Source organism: Patiria miniata, unplaced genomic scaffold (assembly GCF_015706575.1).
Source record: "Patiria miniata isolate m_02_andy unplaced genomic scaffold, ASM1570657v1 HiC_scaffold_29, whole genome shotgun sequence".
Lineage (NCBI taxonomy): Eukaryota > Metazoa > Echinodermata > Asteroidea > Valvatida > Asterinidae > Patiria > Patiria miniata.
The window spans coordinates 23,970,557-23,992,668 of record NW_024037068.1 but is presented as its reverse complement, the minus strand read 5'-3'; the positions used below and the strand labels follow the sequence as shown (position 1 = coordinate 23,992,668).

Sequence of the window (22,112 nt, the reverse complement as noted above, 5' to 3'; positions counted from 1 at the left end):
GAGGGGGCAGGGGGGAGAGTAGGGGGCGAGGAAAGGGGCAGCTAGATGCGGAGGAAGAGGAGGGGCGGGGTTCAGGGGGCGTTGACACTCCACATTAAACGCTTTTCTGCCAACAAATGTGTGTGTTTGTCGCAAACGGACGGAGAGCGCCAACTATTATCCAATATTACCCATGATCGTCCGCTTTTATTGGAAGATGGTGTCCTTCACTTATTTTCGAACTTATAGAGGCCGGGTAATCAGAGAGAAAAAAATCCTGTCAACCTTTTAGCTCGGATGGTCTGTTGGCAACTCTGTCACGACCCCCTAACGACACTCATGAGTGTACTGTGCACTTTGTGCTTTACTTTTGAAATTTGAAAAGTCAACTGAACTTGGTACCCTGACTGACTATGCAATCATGGACTGATATTTTGCAATCAGCAGCAAACGTTTGCCGTCATTTTCCAGAACCGTCCAGTCCTGTGCACTTCGTCGTCGGACCAGACACTGAATTTCTCTTGATTTTGTCAGACGCTCGCATCCATCTGTACAAAAGGTAAGGATTGTGAAACATTGTCGACATTACAACGTTTTGACATTAAAAAACCCGCTAGTCAACATACATGTACAGTGTGTTAGATGTTAATGTAATATAGGAAGGTTTGCATGGTGAAGTGACAATTCCTTTTGGTAAGTTTGTGACGTTCTGGAAAGAACCAGCGGGAAATTAACATTGTGTACAGGATGCTTTGATGATGTCTCCAATAACGGACAAAGTTATAAATGTTTTTCTTTGAGAGCCATGGCCCCCATTTCCCAGGTCTTCAGCATTGCTATTGGGATATGGCGTAAGCCGTGTTCACATTGGACACTAATGGAGACATTTGTCAACTTAACCAAATTAAGTCCAGTGCGGACAGCCGTTGAACTTTCCAATTGTCAATTGTCGACTATTGATTGTAAGCTCTACAGTCTGCAGCAGTTAGTTGTACAGGTCCAATTCGCGGAAGAATCACATTGCTAGTTTTACTTTGTGAATGAGTTCCTTCAGGCAGACACTAATCCATGTACACTGCAGACACACAGTAGTTCAAACGCAATCACTTGCAGTAACTTTCTTTGGTGCAAAATTAAGTCCAATGGAAAGCGGCTTCAGGGTGTTATCCCGGATTCCAAAAGCGGGTTCATGGCAGCTGAATGGAGCCCTTGAATAAAGATATTGTCAAAAGGGAAACTGTAAACATACATTACATTGTAGGGTTATAATTTGATAGCTCAGGTGACAGAGCTCTGGACGGTAATCCTAATGCAGTCAATTTCTTTGTTCAACTTTCAATCTTCTTTGTGCTGAAAATCAGAATTGGTGTCTGAATACAAGAAAATGACAAAGAGGGCGATTGTCCAGCTTGGGCAATTGTTGAAATTGTTGATTTTTTTAGACCACATTATAGTGTTATGATGGTCCATAACCCTTTTTTTCGCCAAACATGCTTAATATCATTAAAAGTTTCATACTAGTGGCTGTTTTGGCAACTACAGTCTTTACGTTGCAACATGTACAAGGTGTATTTTCAAATGTCTATATCTACAGAAGTGCATGTCCGATTTGGTTGTAACGTCATACGTTCACAGACCAGGGTGTTACCAGTAGTGATGAAAATTGAAGTAACGTCATAATGACGTCATCAAGTGCCATATCCACGTCACATTGAAAGTGCATTGTTTTAGTACCCATATGTCCAATTTGGTTGTAACTTAGCATGTACCTAAACGGGGATGTGTTATAGATGAAAATTAAAGTGATATCATCACACGTCTTGTGTCGTCACGATGCAAGCGCATTTTCAAATGCCTATAAGAACAGAACAGAATGTCCAATTTGTTTGTAACTTGGTATGTTCCTAGACCAGGATGTGTTATACAGGGTGCCCTCCCCCCCCCCCAAAAAAAAGGTAATCCACAATCAAATGCCTAATATGAACAAACTATGAACTGAAATGACCATCATTATGGTTTTATCATAAACTACGGCTGTAAGCTTTACAATCCATTGATACATGTTACTTGGAAGCATACCTCTGGTCATGCATCACTGAGTTCCCTTGTTATGTAATGTATGATTTGTCTGTATACACCACCCTTCACGATGTGGTCACATTCTTGTCAACAGTTGGTTTGCTTTATTCCACCAAAATCCTCCTTTTTCTTTCTGTACATCTGCATTAATTTGGGTACAAACAGATCCGCTGTGCGAGCAAACTAAAAAGTAAAGTAAAGGGGACGAACCTGTATTCACAGGAACGGAGTGCCCATCTCTCTTTTATTAGCGATTGGGCCAGACTCATATGCTGCTGTGGGGGGATCGCCACACCTCCTCCACAGCGAGTCTGTTATCTTCCCAGCATTGAACAATGCCGGTACCCATTTAACACCTGGGTTGAGAGGAGTAATTGAGGTAATGTGCCTTACTCAAGGGCACAACACGCATGGCCACGGTGGGGCTCGAACCCACAACCTCTCGATCACGAATCCTATGCTCCACCGCTAGACCACACGTGCCCCACAACGTGCCCCGCGAGCAGACTGGTTCCCAGTCTGCATATCATCGATAGTGATTGTGGGGAGGGGAACCAGCCTACCCTGCCAGAACAGGCATTTGAAGCAAGATATGGGACGGAGGGGTATCCCACCCCCTTCTTTTGTGTTGGGCATTGTGTTACCAGAATCTAAGGAATTCTTTTGAGATATCTAGGGGGATGTGTTAGGTAACAATAGTCTAGGGTTGCATAGGGTATAGGGAGATGGGGGGGGGGTACCCTTCCGTCCCATATCGTGCTGCATGGGTATAAGAACAGAATGATCTTCTATCAGCTGATTATCATGAACCTTTTTTTATTCATTCATCTCATTCCAAAGTGACTAACCTTTGTATTGCTAGCAATTTAGAAGAGCATCTTGTTTGTTTGTTTTAGGAAACATAAATTGAACCATTTTGCTTATATTTTGCTGAACATCATTTGTAAATTGAAGGCGCTGTTCGTTATACAATGTTTGAGGTGTATGAACATTCATGTACCAACTTTTAGAAAAAATGTAATACCCATTACTGCAGTCTTACTTAGCATTATCTATTCACATCATGGGTAGTAGCCATGTCTTTTGGGTGTGTTTTTGCTCAAAAAACTCTATGTAGGCAAAATATTGGGTGGGAAAGAACAACTTTAGAATAGTCAACAATATTGTGGCGTCCGTGCCGGTCGGCCGCCAGAGGGCACCAGCGCGGTTCCACGGTGGAGCCGCGCAGTGGAGCCCCTGGTGGCCAGCCGGGGAGGCCCGTTCTTCCGGGCGGCGCATGCGCAGTAGTATTGTTGTTGCCTTGTTGCTGAAGAGAATAGTTGTGTTTTGCGGTGTACTTTTTTGTGAGGAATAAACAGCCTAGAGCCAGCAGAAACGAGTATACCTGTGTTGGAGTTCTTTTTGAGTGCGTGTGAGGAACCTCATAATCGTTCTACGCTACATTGGTGGCAGCGGCGGGACGCAGAAGGCGGAAAAACAGGTATTGTTTTCAGAGATTTTCTGCAATGAAATCAGGAGATCACGGAAGTCTGGCACCCAACTCGCCACACGGCGAGGAGGCAGGCTTGAGTGCGGGCTCACGGAGTGGGGGCCCGTCTAGTGGAGCGGCCGGTAGTGCTTTCGTCACGGTGGACGAGTTGGAATTCTTCTTGCGGGATAGTCCGGGGAGTTTTGGTGGGATGAAAGGGGAAACAAAGGGATTTCTGGGACAAGATTTGCTCGTGAGGGAGGATGTGGGGAATGGTAACGTGGAATTTCGGGACTTTGGCGGGGGGTTAAGTCATTGCAGTACGTCTGCCCCTGCGGGGGTTGGGCATGCTCATTACCATAAATAATCAATGACTGGTACTGTGGACGGCGGCGCAGTAGACGGTTCGTTCCATTCTGAGCGATCCCGATTTGTGCTGTGCGATGCAGCGGGGGCAGGGCTTCGTCGGGACATGACCCAGATATTCTGTAATAACACAGTACAGGCCAGGTCCCACGAGGGGCTGCCCCGTGCTGTAGACGATGGCGCAACAGACGGTTCATTCCACTCGGAGCGATCCCGATTTGTGCTGTCCGATGCGGCGGGGGCGGGGCTTCGTCGGGACATACCCCAGTTTGTTGGTAATAAAGCGGCATAGGCCAGGTCCCGCGAGGGGCCGCCCCGTGCTGTAGACGCTGGCGCAGCAGACGTCTCGTTCCATTCGGAGCGATTCCGAGCTGTGCTGGTTGATGAAGCGGGGGCGGGTTTTCATCCTGGGGCAACCCACAACCCCTACGCTCATGAAAATAGTGCTAGGCCCCACATGGAAGCACCACTCGGTGCTTACATGGATACGACTGGTGCGGCCTCCCATTCGGGGCGCCCCCAGGCTGGATTTGCCCATATACCGGGGGCGGGAAACCGTCCGAGCGCGCCTCAGGCGGCACGACCGGGAGTGGATCTCCCCAAGCAGTAAGTTCGTCCCTACTATCGCAGTGTGGCGAGTCCTGACCTCCACTCGGAGCAAGCTCGCACTGCACGACTCTATGGGACGGGACCAGTGGACTTGTTCCGCACACGAGTCAATGGACGGGAGCCCGTAGAGTTGCTCCGCACACGAGTCAATGGAGCGGAGCCGGCAGGGGTGCTCCGCACGGACGTCAATGGCGCGGAGCCGACAGAGCTGCTCCGCACGGGAGTCTATTTCGCGGAGCCAGTGGAGTTGCTCCGCACACGAGTCAATGGGGCGGAGCCGGCAGAGTTGCTCCGCACGGGAGTCAATAGGGCAGAGCTGCTCCGCACACAAGCCAATGGGGCGGAGCCGGCAAGGTTGCTCCGCACGGACGTCTATGGCGCGGAGCCGATAGAGCTGCTCCGCACGGAAGTCTGTGGCGCGGAGCCGGCAGGGTTGTTCCGCACGAGAGTCAATGGGGCAGAGCTGCTCCGCACGCAAGCCAATGGGGCGGAGCCGGCAAAATTGCTCCACACGGATCTGCCAGACCTCCTGGAGCGAGGAGCCGCGAACCTTGACCGTGTTGAACGTTCCCGACTGGCTGAATTGCTGATTCGCTGGAGCATTCACCGGCCCGGACGGCAAACTTGGTCAGACCGAACTGACCCGACACACAATAAATACGGGGACAGCAACGCCTATACGTCAACCGCCGAGGAGATTGCCGATACATAAACGGCAAGAGGCCGACCGGCAGATAAAACAGATGCTGCAGGACGGCGTGGTCGAGGACAACCTTGACACTTTGAGCGGGGCAAAGTGGTTCAGCACCCTTGATCTGGCCAGTGGCTACTGGCAAGTCGGCATGGACCAGGGTGACAGGGAGAAGACGGCTTTTGGGATGCAGAACGGCCTGTACCAGTTCACCGTGATGCCCTTTGGCCTTTGCAACGCTCCTGCGACATTTGAGCGTCTGATGGAGCAAGTGTTAAGGGGGTTGCAGTGGCAGGTGACGGTAGTCTACCTGGATGACGTGATCGTGTGGGGGGCAGACTTCGAGGAACACCACAAGCGGCTGACCACGGTCCTGGAGCGATTCCGAGCCACCGGCCTGAATCTCAAACCGAAGAAATGCGATCTCTTCAAGACGGAGGTGTCCTTCTTGGGTCACCTCGTGTCGGCCGAGGGAGTAAGGACGGTTCAGGAAAAGGTCGCGGCCATCAGGAACTGGCCGCAACCAGCAAACCTGACTCAAGTACGGAGTTTTCTGGGCCTGGCGTCCTACTACAGGCGCTTCGTTGCGAACTTCGCCGAGATTGCTCGCCCCCTCCATGCCTTACCACCAAGAGCCAAAGGGCACTCTTCTGGTCGAGTGCTTGCCAGTCAGCATTGGAGCACCTCAAGGACGCATTGACCACCGCACCCGTGTTGTACTACCCGAATACGGAGCGCCGCTACGTCCTGGATACAGATGCCAGCTACTGCACCATCGGAGCAGTGCTGACGCAGGAGGGGGACGATGGTGAACGAGTGGTCGCCTATGGCAGCCGTACCCTGTCAAAGGCCGAACGCAACTACTGTACCACTCGGAGAGAGTTGCTGGCCGTGGTCAATTTCGTTTACTATTTCAAACACTAACTTCTTGGTAAACGGTTCCTGCTCCGAACGGATCACGGATCGCTGCGATGGCTGTTCAACTTCCGCGAACCCGATGGGCAGACGGCCAGGTGGATTCAGAGGCTGGGGTGCTACAAGTTCGATGTGGAACATCGGGCGGGTAGGAAGCACACAAACGCCGACGCCGTCTCTAGAATCCCGTGTGGCCAGTGTGGGCGATCAAAAGAAGCAAGTCAAGAATGCTTTACATAAGAAAGTCCCCTCGCTCAGCGGGACGCTGACTTGCAGCCGAACCAGTCGCGCGATGCTGGGAAGACGCAACCAGGGGAGGTGCAGGTGGGAGCCGTTACGGGGGCTGGGAAGGAAGAAGCCACCACCACGGAAGGGCTCCTGAAAGCCTGGGACCAGGAAGAACTCAAACAGGAACAACGTAGTGACCCAGAGCTGGACAAGATCGTGCGGTGGCTGGAAGACGGGGTCCGCAAACCCAGCTGGCGGGACGTCTCGGCGCTGGGTTAAGGCTCGAAGTACTGGTGGGCTAGGTGGGAGACGCTGCGGCTGCGGCTGTCCCAGGGCCCATTGTTGGTGAAGTTGGAGATGCCCAATGGCGAACCGCCGGTATGGAAGGTCGTGGTACCACGGGTGAAAGTCGACGACGTCTTGCGACTGGCGCATGACAATAGGACGTCAGGACATTTGGGGATTACCCGGAACCGTCGCGCGGCTGAGACAGGCTCCGGTGTTCTGGAGGGGGATGCGACGCCAGGCAAAAGAGTGGTGTCAAAAGTGCCACAATCAAAGAAGTGCGGATCAAAGAAGTCACCTCCTCGACCCCACAAGGCCCCACTACAACAGTACCTGGTAGGGGCTCCGATGGAGTGCCTCGCGATCGACCTCACGGGTCGCTTTCCGAGGACGAAGACAGGGAATTCTAGCATCATGGTGGTGGCCGACTACTTTACAAAGTGGGTGGAGGCATAACCGATCCCGGACCAAACGGCTCAGACGGTCGCCAGAGTCCTCGTCGAACAGGTCATCACTCGGTTTGGTGCTCCCCTTGAGATCCACATGGATCAGGGGAGGGAGTTCGAAGCCGAGCTCTTTCAGGGCACCTGTAAGTTGCTCGGCGTCCAAAAGACCCGCACCACGCCGTTCCACCCCCAGTCCGACGGGATGGTGGAGCGGTTCAACCGTACAGTCAAGACGATGCTGAGCCTGTTTGTCCACGAGAACCAGGACGATTGGGACGAACACCTACCGTACATGATGATGACGTATCGCTCCTCCCAGCATGACAGCACAAAGTTCACGCAAAACATGCTGATGTTCGGCCGAGAGGTGCGACTGCCGTTGGATCTGGTGGTGGGTCAGCCGGAGAAACCTAAGGCAGGCGCAGCGGAGCACGAATATGTGGAGGGGTTGAGGACAAAGATAGAGCGCGCCCACGAGTTTGCCCGTCATCATCTGAAGAAGAGCCAAACATATCAAAAGCGACATTACGATCGTGGAGCAGAAAGTGCCAGCTACAAGCCTGGCCAACCTGTGTGGCTGTATACCCCCTCCAAGAAAGTGGGTCGCACGCCCAAGTTGCAGTGCTGGTGGGACGGGCCCTTCGTGGTGACACAGAAGATCGATGATGTCACGTTCCGCGTGCAAAAATCCCCTCGAGCCAAAGCCAAAGTGGTTCATTCCAACCGGCTTAAGCCGTATCTGGGCGACGCCGAAGTGGACTGGTGGAGACAAGTAGCGCAGAAACTGCCAAAAGGGAGACCACCACCAACCCAAGACCAGGAGGTGACGCTACCACCGAGTCCGTCGACTGACACTATCCGGGAGGACCCACCGGCCGGGGTGGGTGGTCAGTTAGCCGAGGAGGGACCACTACCAGTTTAGACGGGGAAGGGGACACTGCCACCGGAGGCGGCGGCGGCTGCCCCCCCAGAAGGACCGGGTAGCGAGGACGCCGGATCCGATGCGGAATTGTCCGAGCACGAAGGGGGACAGCCCTCTTCACCACCATCGGCGCTGGCTCCTGGGAGAGTCACCCGGGGTGGCCGGAAGATAATCCCACCAAGCCGTTATTGCTAACAAATAACCAAATGATCTTCTTTTTCTTCCCCCTGCAGGATGGACCAGGCCCCGATTCATTGCCCGCACTGTGACAAGACGTTCGGGAGGAGGGGGAACTTGCAGAGGCACCTAAAAACCGCGTGTGTGGCGCTCCACCCGGAGCGCCCATACCCCTGCCAGAGAGGGTGCAGAGTCCGGTTTTTTAGGGCCGATGTCCGCGCCAGACACCACCGTTTCTGCCGAGGGGACAGCGTGGCCGTGGTGATGACGGAGGCCGAAGCGCTGGAGGCGCACGCCAGTGACGACGACATGGGACAGGCCCCGTCCCCGCCTCATCTCTCCCGGCAGGGGACCCCGGACCCACCTCCATTCGGACGGTGTGGTCCGGCAGGACGGTCCCCGTCGCCGCCGCCACTAAGAAGACGGGTAAGTCCAGTGTCGTCAGGGGGACCGGGGGGCCACGACCACCCGGAGCGGTCCTTCCGGCCTTTCCGGCCTGAACAGGACAGGTCGCCCGGTCGGCGGAGCCGGGACCAGGCCGAGCGACCCTGCCAGCCACCACCCCAGCGGAGTCCCGACCGGCGGTTCCCCTGAAGCCGTGCCCGGGGCAGGCGTCCTCGCTTCAGCAGGGCAGCGGAAGCAAGCCCTGGTCGCCCCCAGCCGACACGGGCGGAGGCCCCGATGTCCCCTGAGGTTCCGGTCCAACCGTGGCATGGCCAGGGGAGGGTTCTGCCGGTCGGGTCTCGGGTGAATCTTCCGGACGGCACCTCGCTGCGACTGGAGACGGCCGGCGCCCTCCACCCGCACAACACCACCGGGGAGGCCTCCACGCACATGCTGGAACCCATGTGCGAGCATGCGCGGGACGAATGGCGGCTAGAAAGGACAGTCCATGGAGCAGACGAGGTCGGCCACCGGCTATGCGGACACGGGTGGTCCACACCTATGAAGTGCCTGGGCGTCTCCTGCAGACGTACCAGGGACAGCAGTACGGCCAGCACTTCGTAGATCTTTCCGTGTCCGCTCAACCTTCACTGGGAGGAATGCTGCCCCCTGGAGCGCCTCCGCCCCCATGCTACCCCGATGGCGTCCCCCAAGAGCAGCTGTTCCGCCAAACGGAGTTCCAGCGCCGGCCGCCACCCACCAACTAAACCTTAGACTTTTTCTTTGATTTCTTGTTCTTTCCTTGCATTATCTTTTTTGTTGTTGTTGTTCTGAATGCTGTAGTAATTTTGTTGTGTCATGCGCCTCCGGGCCGGTGTCGTGCCAAAAACCGTCCGGTGCCAAATAGTGTCCGCTTATTAGCATAATGCGATCTGATTGGTCATGCGTCGCTGACGTCACATTATTTACGGACGCTTGCCAAATAGTGTCCGCGCTTAGCGTGCATCCTATTGCGAGCCTTGTCGAGCTGTCAAGACGTCGTATAGATAAGATCTCTTTTCACCTGAATTTGCTTTTTACAATCTGTTTTAACGTTTTTCTTGTTATCTGTGATAACTATTTGACTTGGTTTCCCTAATAGTTTAAATATTATATTTGTGCTAAATGGTTTTTTTTCGAGTCAGTTCATCTGTACGTTTGGCGTGCAGTACGTACGTAGGCCTAACGCCGTGTGAAGTGTGTGTAGTAGTAATGTGCTGTGTGTAGCATTATAACCAACGTTATATTTTATGGTTTCTCCCACCTAATACTGTCCGATTTTTCCTGCCAAACTGTCCGATTCCTCCTGCCAAATATTGTCCGATTCCCCCCTGCCAAATACTGTCCAATTTTTTCCTGCCAAATACTGTCCGATTTTTCCTGCTAAACAGTGTCCGATTCCCCCTGCCAAATAGTGTCAGATTTCCCTGCGAAAAATGTCCGATTTTTTTCTGCTAAATACTGTCCGATTCCCCATGCCAAATATTGTCTGATCCCCCCGCCACTGAATATTGTCCGATTTTTTCCTGCCAACAAATACTGTCCGATTCCCCGACCTGCCAAATATTGTCCGATTCCTCCTTGCAAAATACTGTCCGATTTTTCCTGCAAAATACTTTCCGGCAGGACGTACGTACGTGCGCCCTTGTTCTCGCTCAATTGACAGCGCCCGGACACTATTTGGCATGTATTACATGCCAAATGGTGTCTGGCGCCTACTGCGCATGCTCAGCGGACACTATTTGGCACCGGACGGTTTTTGGCACGACACCGGGTCTTCCTGGTTGTCCGGTTGCGGATGCCGGCGCCCTGTTTGGGGACAAACAAGGTCCTCGAAGGGGGCGGTGTGGCGTCCGTGCCGGTCGGCCGCCAGAGGGCACCAGCGCGGTTCCACGGTGGAGCCGCACAGTGAAGCCCCTGGTGGCCAGCCGGGGAGGCCCGTTCTTCAGGGCGGAGCATGCGCAGTAGTATTGTTGTTGCCTCGTTGCTGAGGAGAATAGATGTGTTTTGCGGTGTACTTTTTTTGTGAGGAATAAACAGCCTAGAGCGAGCAGAAACGAGTATACCTGTGTTGGAGTCCTTTTTGAGTGCGTGTGAGGAACCCCAGAATCGTTCTACGCTACAACATCGTGTTCCCCTATACTGAGCTTTGCAGTTTCACTTCTTTGGTTTTCTGTTTCAGACCCTTTGCCTGCCCTATCGTTTTTGCTTGTCTTCCGTGTAGATGTTTCTTCACTGGTTCAAACCAGACTCATAATAAGGTAAGGAACGTTCAAATATGTGACCTGTCAGTACAGAATGTGCTTTAAGTTTGAAATTGCCATTTTGCAGTACAGCAGGGCAAAGCCAACATTCGAAGGGTGGTCAATTTTTTTTGTATCCACCGTACGAGAACCTTGATCCGTAAGTCCTCTTTTACCTTTCTCCAATGTTTTTCTTATGTCAAACATCTTAAAACCTGTTTCCATCCATAATTAATTAGTTGGCTGTTCAACACGTACATCTGCCGGATACTGAAATGCCATTTTCTCGAAAATCAGTTTTACAACTTCAAGTAAGTTGGTGATCCATATTTCCATTACTGAACTCAGTACCCCTAATGTTGCGTACCATTGGAAAGCTCTTGTTCTGCAAAATCCAAATAAATAATCTCAATTCTTAAAAAGTCCGACCCTAAGCTCATTTTGTGTTGGCAGGTCACACGGTATCGCTTCATCGTTGACATCAAATTTGACCATCGTGACACATTTGTCTTGGTCTTTCTCTTTACTGAACCATGTTTCTTATTTGAACATTCTAACGAAAAGCTGATAACGAACTCCAAACCTCTTCCATGGTTCTAGCGTCCTATCTAACATCAAAGGAACCAATGGTTAACATATCAAGTAAATTGCAACAACCTGAAACATATTTATTGGAATCACAACACATAGTTTCCCCAACAAATTATTCTGCGTATATTTAAAATAATCACCTTTTTTGGGAAAAAGTGCATCTCAGCAACAAGGTTCAAACATCAAGGGACTCCTGAAACCTTGAAGATTCTTTCGTGATAAAGATATGATGTTTTCCAAAATAAAATGCATTATCTTCGCAATCCAGGTAACGGTTCATTGTTGACCTACATTGATATCAGACATTAGCGCCAAAAATATAAAAGTAAATACAGCAAACAGCCTGAATGCAGATAACACCCATGGTACAGGGCTACAAAGTAAGGAACAAAGATGGGCACAATGGCTGCTTGCAACCCCTGGTAGTGGAGGTATCAATTAAGAAACATTTAAGGATGAGGTGATTCGCAATGGATAATGTAATCATACATCCACTAGTCATATGGAAATGCGTGGAAAATGAAGTTTATTTCATGTATAATACCAGTAGTACGATCGACTGGTTTGGATTTTCTAATTCAAGATTATTCAAGTTCTTAGCATTATATAGTGATGTGTTATGAATTTTAAAAAGAGATTATCTTCATCCAGTCGACATAGCAACAACCTACATGTAAATGAAAGAGAAATAGCAATAACGAATCAGTGTTCAATAATTAACCAGATATCACTCCAAGGTCCAAAACACACATTCAAGTACGCCTCCAGTGAGTAAATATATAACACTTTAACAAACAAAGCACTTGAGATCAGAATGTCTGTACATTGCATCAGCCTAACCAGTGCGCATGATGTGCCTCCAAACGCAACTCTTAAATTCATGTATGCGGGATCTGATTCCTTATCTTCAAGTAATCTTGGACCCTCGATCGTGATTGGTCGATCCATGGCAACAAGCCGTGCTACATTATACACGGTAGAGGGCTACAAAGCAAGGAACAAAGATGGGCATAATGGCCTCTTGCAACCGCTGGTAGTGGAGGTATCAAATTAAGAAATACTTTGTTAAGGATGAGGTGATCCGCAAAGAATAATGTAATTATACATCCACTAGTCATATGGAAATGCGTGGAAAATGAAGTTAAATTCATGTGTAATAGCAGTACGATCGGCTGGTTTGGATTGTTTTATTTCAGACTATTCAACTAAAGTTAGCTATGGTGACGTGTTATGAATTTAAAAAAAGATTATCACTATCCAATCGTCATAGCAACAACCTACATGTAAGTGAAAGAGGAATAGCCAGAGAGAGAATCAGTGTTCAATAAGGCCAAGAAAAAGAATAGTTCTGCTTCCGGTTACCCGACCGACCCTATTTTTAGGCTGCGACCCTAAAAATTGTATCTGCAATTCCAAAAAAAAAAAAAAAAAAAAAAAAAAAAGAATAAATAAAAAAAAAATATGTCTTTTCTGTCTTCACAAAATACCTCTCAACAACCCTTTTGCATCCAAAATTGCTTGTATTTATTTGTTTTCTTACTTACATTCGCTTTTTTTTCAAAGAAACCTCCGTTATTACAATTTCGCTTCGCGATATAACTACTTCGCAATTCGATGTCACGCACGGTGACTATAATCACGTGGCGACGACTTTTTCCCGCCGTGCCGCGCAGGGGCCAATTTAGAAGACATAATGAAAATGCGGTAACCAGTCCATAGCTAGCTATGTGACCGATAGCGCGCTATCAGTACAGTGCAGGCCACTGTCAACTGGTCGGATTCGACATCGTAAAAATGCCAAGAAAACACCGATGGAGAAAGAACATTTTTGCAAGTTAATTTACAGAATTGATCTAGCTTGTCTGTGTATGTATTTTCTGTGTTCAGGAGTTCATTTTGAGATCGCACTACTCGTATTTAGAGTGATACATGCCGCGTGTTTCCCGAAATTGTTGACGGTAAAAACAGCTCTGACGGCCCAATTTGGGCCGCTCGCCACACACGTACACGCACGCATTACACACCTCGGAGTTTTGGCCAGCTCCCCGCGTCTTGACTAGCGTTGTGCATATGGTGCGAACGGCCTGAATTTTCCATTATTTTTTGAAATTATCGAACGTAAATATATTGACAATAATTAAAGGTAGGTTTTACTCACTTTTTGTTGCCATTTCGTGTATAGCTTTCGTAGTGCAATAGAAATAGTTCAGGCTAAAACTTCGCATATAATTAAATATCCCATTCAATCTGCATAAAAAAAAATTGGCAATTTTTTTTTTCCGACCGACCGACCCTATTTTTGAAAGGCATGTAATCGGAAGCAGAACTATTTTTTTGGGGCCTAATTAACCATATCTCTCACAGGTCCAAAATACACATTCAAGTACGCCTCCATTAGGTAAATATAACACAATAACAAACAAAGCACTTGAGATCAGATTGTCTGTACATTGCATCAGCCTAATCAGTGTGCGTGATGCGTCTTCAAACGCAACTCTTAAAGTCATGTATATGGGATCTGATTCCATATCCCTATGCATTCATATACATTTACATGTACGAGTAAGGCTGTTATAGCTTTAGCAAAACGAGGGGGGGGGGGGGCTTGCCGGTTCGGGGGGGGGGGGCCTCCCCCCTCCACCCCAGGAAACTTTGGAAACCGGCGTTGATTTTCCCTTCTTTCTAAAGCTATTCAAGAACACATGTCAATTTGAGAGCTTGAGCTTTCCTTTTATCATGTTTGGCCCCAGTTTACTATTTTCACAGCATTAGTCAGCGGCTAAATCCCGGTTGCAACCCCTTCCCTCTAAATCTGCTACTGAAGGGGCATTGTTAAAGATGAGAGAGAGTGTGTGAATAGGTAATACAGTTATAAACGTTCTCATAATACTAAAAAGAAATGTATGGCACAGTGGCAGATCTGGTGGGAGGTCATGCAGGTTTGGGATTGCAGGAAAAAGCATCGTAGTGGTTTTCCAGGAGGGCATGCCTAAGGACCCCCTAGCAGGTTGTTCCTTTGGTACAGCTTCACCCTCTTTACACCTCCACCCTTTCCGAGTGAAAACTAGATCCAACCTTGTGGCAATATCAAATCATGTAAGCTTGGTTTGAGCCGGAATGCATTTCTTGAAACATGAGTTGTAATAAGACAATAATTCTTTCTTCAAAAGAAAAAAAATCAATACCAAAGAGTACAAAGCGGGCAAACATGCGGCAACATAGCGACACACTTGTCGACATAGTTTACCTTATCTGGTTTATGAAACCTGGTATCTGAGTTTCCTGAGTAAAATGTTTATAACTGTAGAAACATTTGAGAACGCCCACAAAGCTGAAATTGAATTATTCAAATGACATATTTCATTGGTCATATACCACTTCCCCTATCACACTGGGATGATACATGTATGTTCACAACAAGTTTAGGGCATTATGACAAACAAGCTCCTTAATAAAATCAAGTGTATCAAGAGTAATGATCAGAGTTGTCATGATGTATGACAACGACAATGATGTGTTTGCTATGGACATGCATACACCAGCTGCTCAAATAACAGTGGACTTATTTGTCCAAAATTGTTTTGGTTCTTGCCTGAGCATCATTTAAAACCTGAGCACATACAGGTTTATATTTGTCGAGTGAATGCTTTCAAGATGAAACAGAACAACTCCTTTTAACGATTGAACACTGATGTATCAGAGTATTCATTTTAAAATGAAACTGGACGAGCCAAACATTAATTTGAACGGGGCTTTCAGTTGAATTTGGCCGGGAAATCTTATAGTAAGATCTATTGGTTTCGACTGTTCTTATTCAAGACAACTCTGTTTTTTCGCGTTACCCTCTGAAGTATTATAATAAAACAACTATGATAATAAAGGGCCTATAGGGCCTATGAAAGAGAAAAATAGCGAGAAAGATGTACAAATTACATCCAATGTATCAAACTGATAAAACGCGCTTGACATTTCTAAAGAACAAGTGACATGAGGCAACAAGGCTTGACCATAATGGATTTTCTAAAACCATGACAGATTCTTCAAAGATAAAGAAGTGTTTTTGATAACAATTCTCAACTCTTGCAAATACTAGTAAATCCCAGTAAAAGTTCACCACTGACATACATTTTATCAGACATTAGTGCCAAAAATATACCAAGTAAATACAGCAAACTGCTTGAATGCAGATATCAGCCACCCAAGATTAAGGGCTACAAAGTAAGGAAGATGGACACAAGGGTCGCTTGCCGCTGCAACCCAAAAGCGCACCTGCGGTGTAGTAAAGGCACACTGTATACGTGCTTGACATGGACGTGTCTGAAAGGATTGTATTTAATTTAAAAAACATTAGTGGAGGACGAGGTGATCTGCACAGCCAATTGTGGAGCAAAAAACGTTATAATTGTGAGATCCATTCGTTTTGGACTTCCTAATTCAAGGCTAATGAACTTTGTAGCATTGTATGCGGTAAAGTGTTGTAAATTAAAACATAATCATTCTCATTTAGTCGTCTTAGCAACAACGTCAGTTCAGAATGAAAGAGAAATAGCCAGAAATAATCAGTGTTCAATCATTAACCATACATGTATCTTTCCCAGGTCCAAAATGCACATTCAAGTACGCCTACCCGCCATTGAGTAAATATATAACACAGTAACCAACAAAGCACTTGAGATGAGATCATCTGTGAATTGTGCACGTGATTTGTCTGTACAGACCACCTGTAATGTATGGGATTTACTTCCATCTATACAATTAGTTTTGTGCATAAAATGAATTGACGTTTGTTAGGAATTGTTTAATCAACACAAAAGTTGACATGAAAAATAACATCATAATTCTCAACATTGATGTTTGAAAAACATCCATTGTGTAAGCTTAAGTAGTCGAAGAAACAATTCTTGAAACATGAATTATTCTCAGAAAAAAAACCCACAAACCACCCATTTAGGTCACAGCACTTTTAGGGCGTTACAACCCCCTATATAACATTCTATTTAAAACAAACCGCGGTTTACTTCAGCCAAATTACAGCAATGTGTTGATCTCTTTGCGTTTAATTCATACATGTATGACAGCGCACATGGCTTTGTGTCTTTTCTACTTTACTCCCATATGTTTCATAGTAGGGGTTAGATGAACCCAAACCACTCCCAGCCCGACTCCCGCCAACGAAATGTATCAGTGCAAACCTGAATTAATGTATTTAGCAGTGTTGTAAGTCCATCACAAGTCCTTTCACAAGTCCAGTCACAAGTTATGGATGAACAGTGACAAAGGAATGGTTTGTCACAGTTCATTTGAATTGCCAGTGACTTGACTTGAGACTGAAGGACTTGTGATGGACTTGTGATGGACACGATTACACTACACTGGTAAGCCCAACGATGACAATGATGGTTTGAAAATGAAATATATTGAAGTCCCGTCCAGTGTATATAATGCACGTGTTTTAACACAATGCATTTTCATTTGCTTTTTATCTCATTTAGGTTCGTTTCACAGTGGCGCGTCAGCTTGTCATTGCCCGTCGTAACCTGACTCCCCTGGATCATCCAAGAATAAATACAAAGGTAGACACTAGTCATTGAAAGATAGAATTTCTAGTCACCTCTGAAATAAAAATTGATATCCCGTGAAAAAAAATGCCAAAGACCAAGCATCTGGGAATTTGTAAAATCATCTCAGATTCTTTTAATAAAGAAGTCGTGTCATAATTATAATGCTGAAAATATGGTACAATGCAACCACCAAAACAAGATAAATCTTTGACAAGCAAGTCTTCTTAATTCCAAACTGATATACAGAGTGCAAACACAGTTATATGTAGAAAAACAATCCATTTGACTAAGGAAACAAATATACGCTTGGCCGATTTTAAACAAGCACGTTTAAAACTGGCGTGTATATTGGTCAAAAGCGTCATGCAGATTTTTATTCTTTTGAAAAAGAGGACGGTGCAAGATCTCAATTTTTTAATAGACTGAACAAAGAAATATATACCCAGTTTCCACCATATATTACAAATGTCATTATTCGATTGATGTTACTACCTCTGAGCATCATGTACAATAATTTACATGTTTATTTTTTTCACAGAGATGGCTACTGCGAAATTGGTAGGCTCTGCTTTTGAGAAGATCGGCGTTCATCTTGAGTGCAACATTTGCACAGATAAATATAAAAAGCCGAAAGTACTTGACTGCTTACACAGTTTCTGCGAAGAATGCCTGGTAAAATATCGTGATGGCACACACCGAAACAAACCCAACATCCCTTGCCCTGTGTGTCGTCAGGTGACGGTACTTCCCCAGTCTGGCATACAGGGCCTCAAGACCAACTTCCATTTGGTTGGTCTGATTGAGGAATTTGAATTACAGGAAAAGGTAGCATGTTCAGCTGAAGCAAAGTTATTCTGTCAGGTATGTGACAAGGGAAATGAAGCTAAAGATCACTGCATGGATTGTGAAAAGAATATCTGCAAGGATTGCTGTAAGTCACACCAGCAATTTCCCACATTAAAGACCCACAAAATAGCAAGTTTTGATGACATTCGTCAGGGGAAGGTGAATGTGACTAAACAACCAGACGTGTACAAATGCCCCAAACACAAGGAGGGCGTGAAATTCTATTGCAAGACATGCAATAAGCTGATCTGCCAAGGCTGCACGGTTATAGATCATCCCACCGCCACACATGACGTCACTGACACTGGAACGGCTTCAAGAGAATATAGACAGTCATTGAAGAAGGACTTGCCTGCTTTGGATAGAGGTATACAAAGCATTGAATTGTCTCTGCAGGACACTATTAAAGCAAAGAAGATGGCCAAGGATAACACGGCAAAGGCTCGAAAGGGGGTGCAGGGCAGAGCTGCTGAGGTCATAGCACAGGTCAAAGCTGAAGAGAAACGACTCCTGGATGAGATCACAACCCAGGAAAGAAAGCAAAATGAGCGGCTGGATGAGCACGAGAAAACACTGAGTAACATGATGCAGATAAAAAAACATTCCCTACAAACAACCCAAGACGTCGCGAGTAACGCATCAGACTGTGATCTACTTTCCCTCTATCCCGTTGTCAGCAAATACGTGGCCAGGCTCGGAGCCCAACCATGTCCAAAGGCTGCGGGGTTGAAATCGCATCCCGTCTTTGTGCAGAATAAGAAGCTTAACATCGATCTGGGCAAGGTGATGGTGGAAGACACATGGGAGATGTGCCACTCCTTTGGAAAGAAGGGGAGCGGTAAGGGGGAGTTTGAAGGAGCCAGAGGCATTGCTGCTGCTGCTGACCCTGACGAGATTGCTGTCACAGACGGGAGCAACAAGCGAATAGTAATCTGCAACAGCCGGGGACAAACCAGGAGCTCCATTCCGATCGCTGCAAGTGAGTTGTTTTTACCTGTCAATGTCTTCGTAGGCAATGGGAGTTATACATACATGCCATTTCGATGTAGGGCTATAGATACATGCCATTTTGGGGGCTGCGTCTGTTTTTGCTCCATTTAATCTCTCAATGCAATTAACAATATGTAAACCAAAAAGAACCAATATAGTACATAATACATTTAATAGGTCCTGTAATTGGTCTGATCTACACTCCCCCCGAAATGCCATGTATGTATGTTCATTTTAGACGAGGCGTTGGAGTCACGTTTGTAATATTATCGTCTATCCAACTGACCACTGGGTAGACGATAGGGTCCCATCCTCACTTTCCATGTCGTCATTTAACTTCATTTTCTAATTCAAATAGCTTAATCAAATCATCTGTGTCAGTGCGGAGTAAGAAAACAAAAGGAAAAAAAAACTGAAAACAGTCAACTGCACCACGTCACTATTTGAATGTGGATTCACTGTGAACATATCCAAATAACTGTCTAGATAAGTAGAGAGCGCCACAACGGCATTCATTAATGCATGTCATTATTTGTGTTGCCTGCATGTACGTTTTTTTTCTCAAGTTCATATTCTCAAGTAAACTGCATTGAAATTTAAATGACGGAGAACCAAGTACATACATTTAATTGGTCCTCCAATTGATTTGATCTGCATTACCCCATTAATCAAATATATTGGAAAGTCTGCTGTATGTTCTTTTTGGCGTAAAATCACAGTTGTTTTTAATGGAGTAGGCGTTGGACTCTCATTCGCATGCCGCCGGAATAAATGTTATCCGTCTATTCTCTTGACGGTTGACCACTGGGGAGACAACAGGGTCCCCACCCTCCCTTTCTACGACTTCATATACAGTTATTTTCCCATTTAAATAGCTTGATCAAATCATCTGAAAGCACTGTGTCAGTGCGGTGTTAGTGGTAAATTATTAATACATCGGCATGTGAAGCGCGTCCCCAAAGACCCGCAACTTTTTTTGCGTCGGCTATAGCGTCGGCGCAGAAACACGTACCGTCATTATTTTGATACCATTTTAAAGCTTGAAATCTCAACTGTATCCCTGGCTAATATTGGTTTGTTGTTCAAAAGAGTTTAAAAATTATTCAAGGAAAATCGATGATGCGGTACATCAGATGAAAACACGAGTCACACTTTGAGCGCGCTTTTTGAATTGGTACATACTGGCACGTGAATTGTATATTAAAAAAAAATTGAAATTGGAACGAAGAACGATATTGTGTTTTTATTTAAGGTGTAGTCTATTTAATGCGCATGATTGATTTTCCTTGAAACCGGTTGAGTTTGTTTTTGACATGAATGATTTAAAAAATCTTTTGAAAATCAAACCAATAATTACCAGTGACAAATTAAGATTAAAATGAATGTTTATAAAAAAAATCATGGCGGTACGCGTTTCCGCGGCGATGATAGAGCGTCGCAAAAACTGTTCTGGGTATTTTGGGACGCGCTGTATATCACTCTCATGTACATGTACAACACTAGTTGCAATGGATAATAGAAAAAGACCTTTCAAAGAAAGAAATAATCTTAAAGCATCCCCCCCCCTCAAATAAAAAGGGGGAACAGAATAGTTAAGAACATCCAAGTCACTATTCGAAAGTGGACACACTGTGAAAATATCCAAATAACTAGATAAAAAGAGAGTGCCACACCCCCACCCCAAAAAAAAAAATTCCCTATACTGTTGAAAATGATTCAGGTAAATTCTTCAACAACATTTGAGCACTGAACTTATTATGACATCCACATTTGTTTGACCACCATTATATTGGTTCACTTTCCATATGCGTTTCAAAATACTCAGAGTGAATTCAGGATTATTGGATCAGAATCACTTGACTCTCAGTCAGAAATGTATTTATTTATAGTAATTCATGTATATAAACTTGACAATAGTAATTTTTTATTCAGTTATCTGAATAATCTTATTCAATATTATTTTTTAATTTTCAGATGATGTCGTTGTTGTATCCAATCAGTGGGTGTGTGCTAACCCCTACAAGGTGATGGTTTACCATAGGGACACCAAGCCAGCACGTGATTTTGGCACACTACAGGAGAGTGAGGTTGGCAAGACAGACGTGCAGCTCACGAGCGTAGCTGTCATGCCAAATGGTAACATCATGGTAGGTGATGGGAAGAGGAAGGTGTTGAAAGAGCTCGATCCCAGGAATGGTGAGATCCTACACACCATGACAGTGAAGACACAACCTGTCTACTTGGCTGTACTGAGCAATGGTTGGATTGTGATCAGTGATTGGGAGCAGGGACTAGTTGAGATAGTGGAGGTGTCTGACGGCAACGCTGTTACAGTCTGCGTCATCAAACCAACCATTGACGGTAAACCAGTGAAATACTGCGGGGGTGTGTGCAGCAACAGCTCAGGTATCTACCTTGCAGTGGTCACGGAAAGCGTCAACACCGGTCACATTCACCACTATGATTGCGCTGGACAGTTTGTCAGCTGTGTGGCGCAGGGTCTCTACACTCCCCTAGGAATCGCATTCACAGCCAATGGGCAGCAGCTGGCAGTGGCTGACTACCACTCTGTCAAGATATATCGCAAGGTGTGATGTCAACGATGTCATCCGGCATAAAACCGCCTCCCCGTAGCTGCGTTTCGATCTGTTTTATGCACACCGGTATTTAGGCCTATTCTTACTAGAGAATGAAAACAAATGTACCAAACCTACCCCAAAAATAAACAAATAAATAAACAAATAAAATAAAATGAAACTAAATAAAAATAAAACACGCCTGATGCAAGTATACATAAACTTGGTGGCTTTATGCCTTCTCGCGCCAAATTGTTCTCCAAATTTACCGTTGATGATTTTAAGAGTTTGTTTTAATACGAAACAATCTGTTTGCATTTTTAAATTGAGATCCTCGCAACAAAGTAGACAGTTTAAAGTCAGGCATCGTTGTGAATGGATACTTGAAGGTACACAATTTGCATGAATGTTAACTCTTACCTTCACCTAGATTACACCCAAATGTGATGATCATATCATAAAAGCAACATGTTAGTAGGTGAATGTTCATTGATTGTGGCCCATCAAATTACTAAATTATAATGATCTTAAACAGAATAGAATAAACATGCAAGAGTAGTTGTCCAGTTTTGTCACAGATGGCTAATTAAAAAAAATAAAGAAAAAACAAACTGAAAACAAAATGTCAAATTGTTATAAAATAGCTCATTATCCTGTGAAATCGTATTGATTTGTACGTGTATGCTGTCACTTTAAGGAAATGGAAAGTTTATATCA

General features: G+C 46.1%; 1 protein-coding gene across 1 annotated transcript; it reads left to right on the top strand.

The window, feature by feature from the left end:
- Positions 1-17,523: 17,523 nt before the first annotated feature.
- On the top strand, positions 17,524-21,528 carry LOC119735285 (E3 ubiquitin-protein ligase TRIM56-like). Its single transcript, XM_038208983.1, has 2 exons — positions 17,524-18,808; positions 20,794-21,528. Exons 1-2 carry the CDS (start codon positions 17,524-17,526, stop codon positions 21,411-21,413), a joined length of 1,905 nt encoding a protein of 634 aa, XP_038064911.1. The 3' UTR covers positions 21,414-21,528.
- Positions 21,529-22,112: the final 584 nt, after the last annotated feature.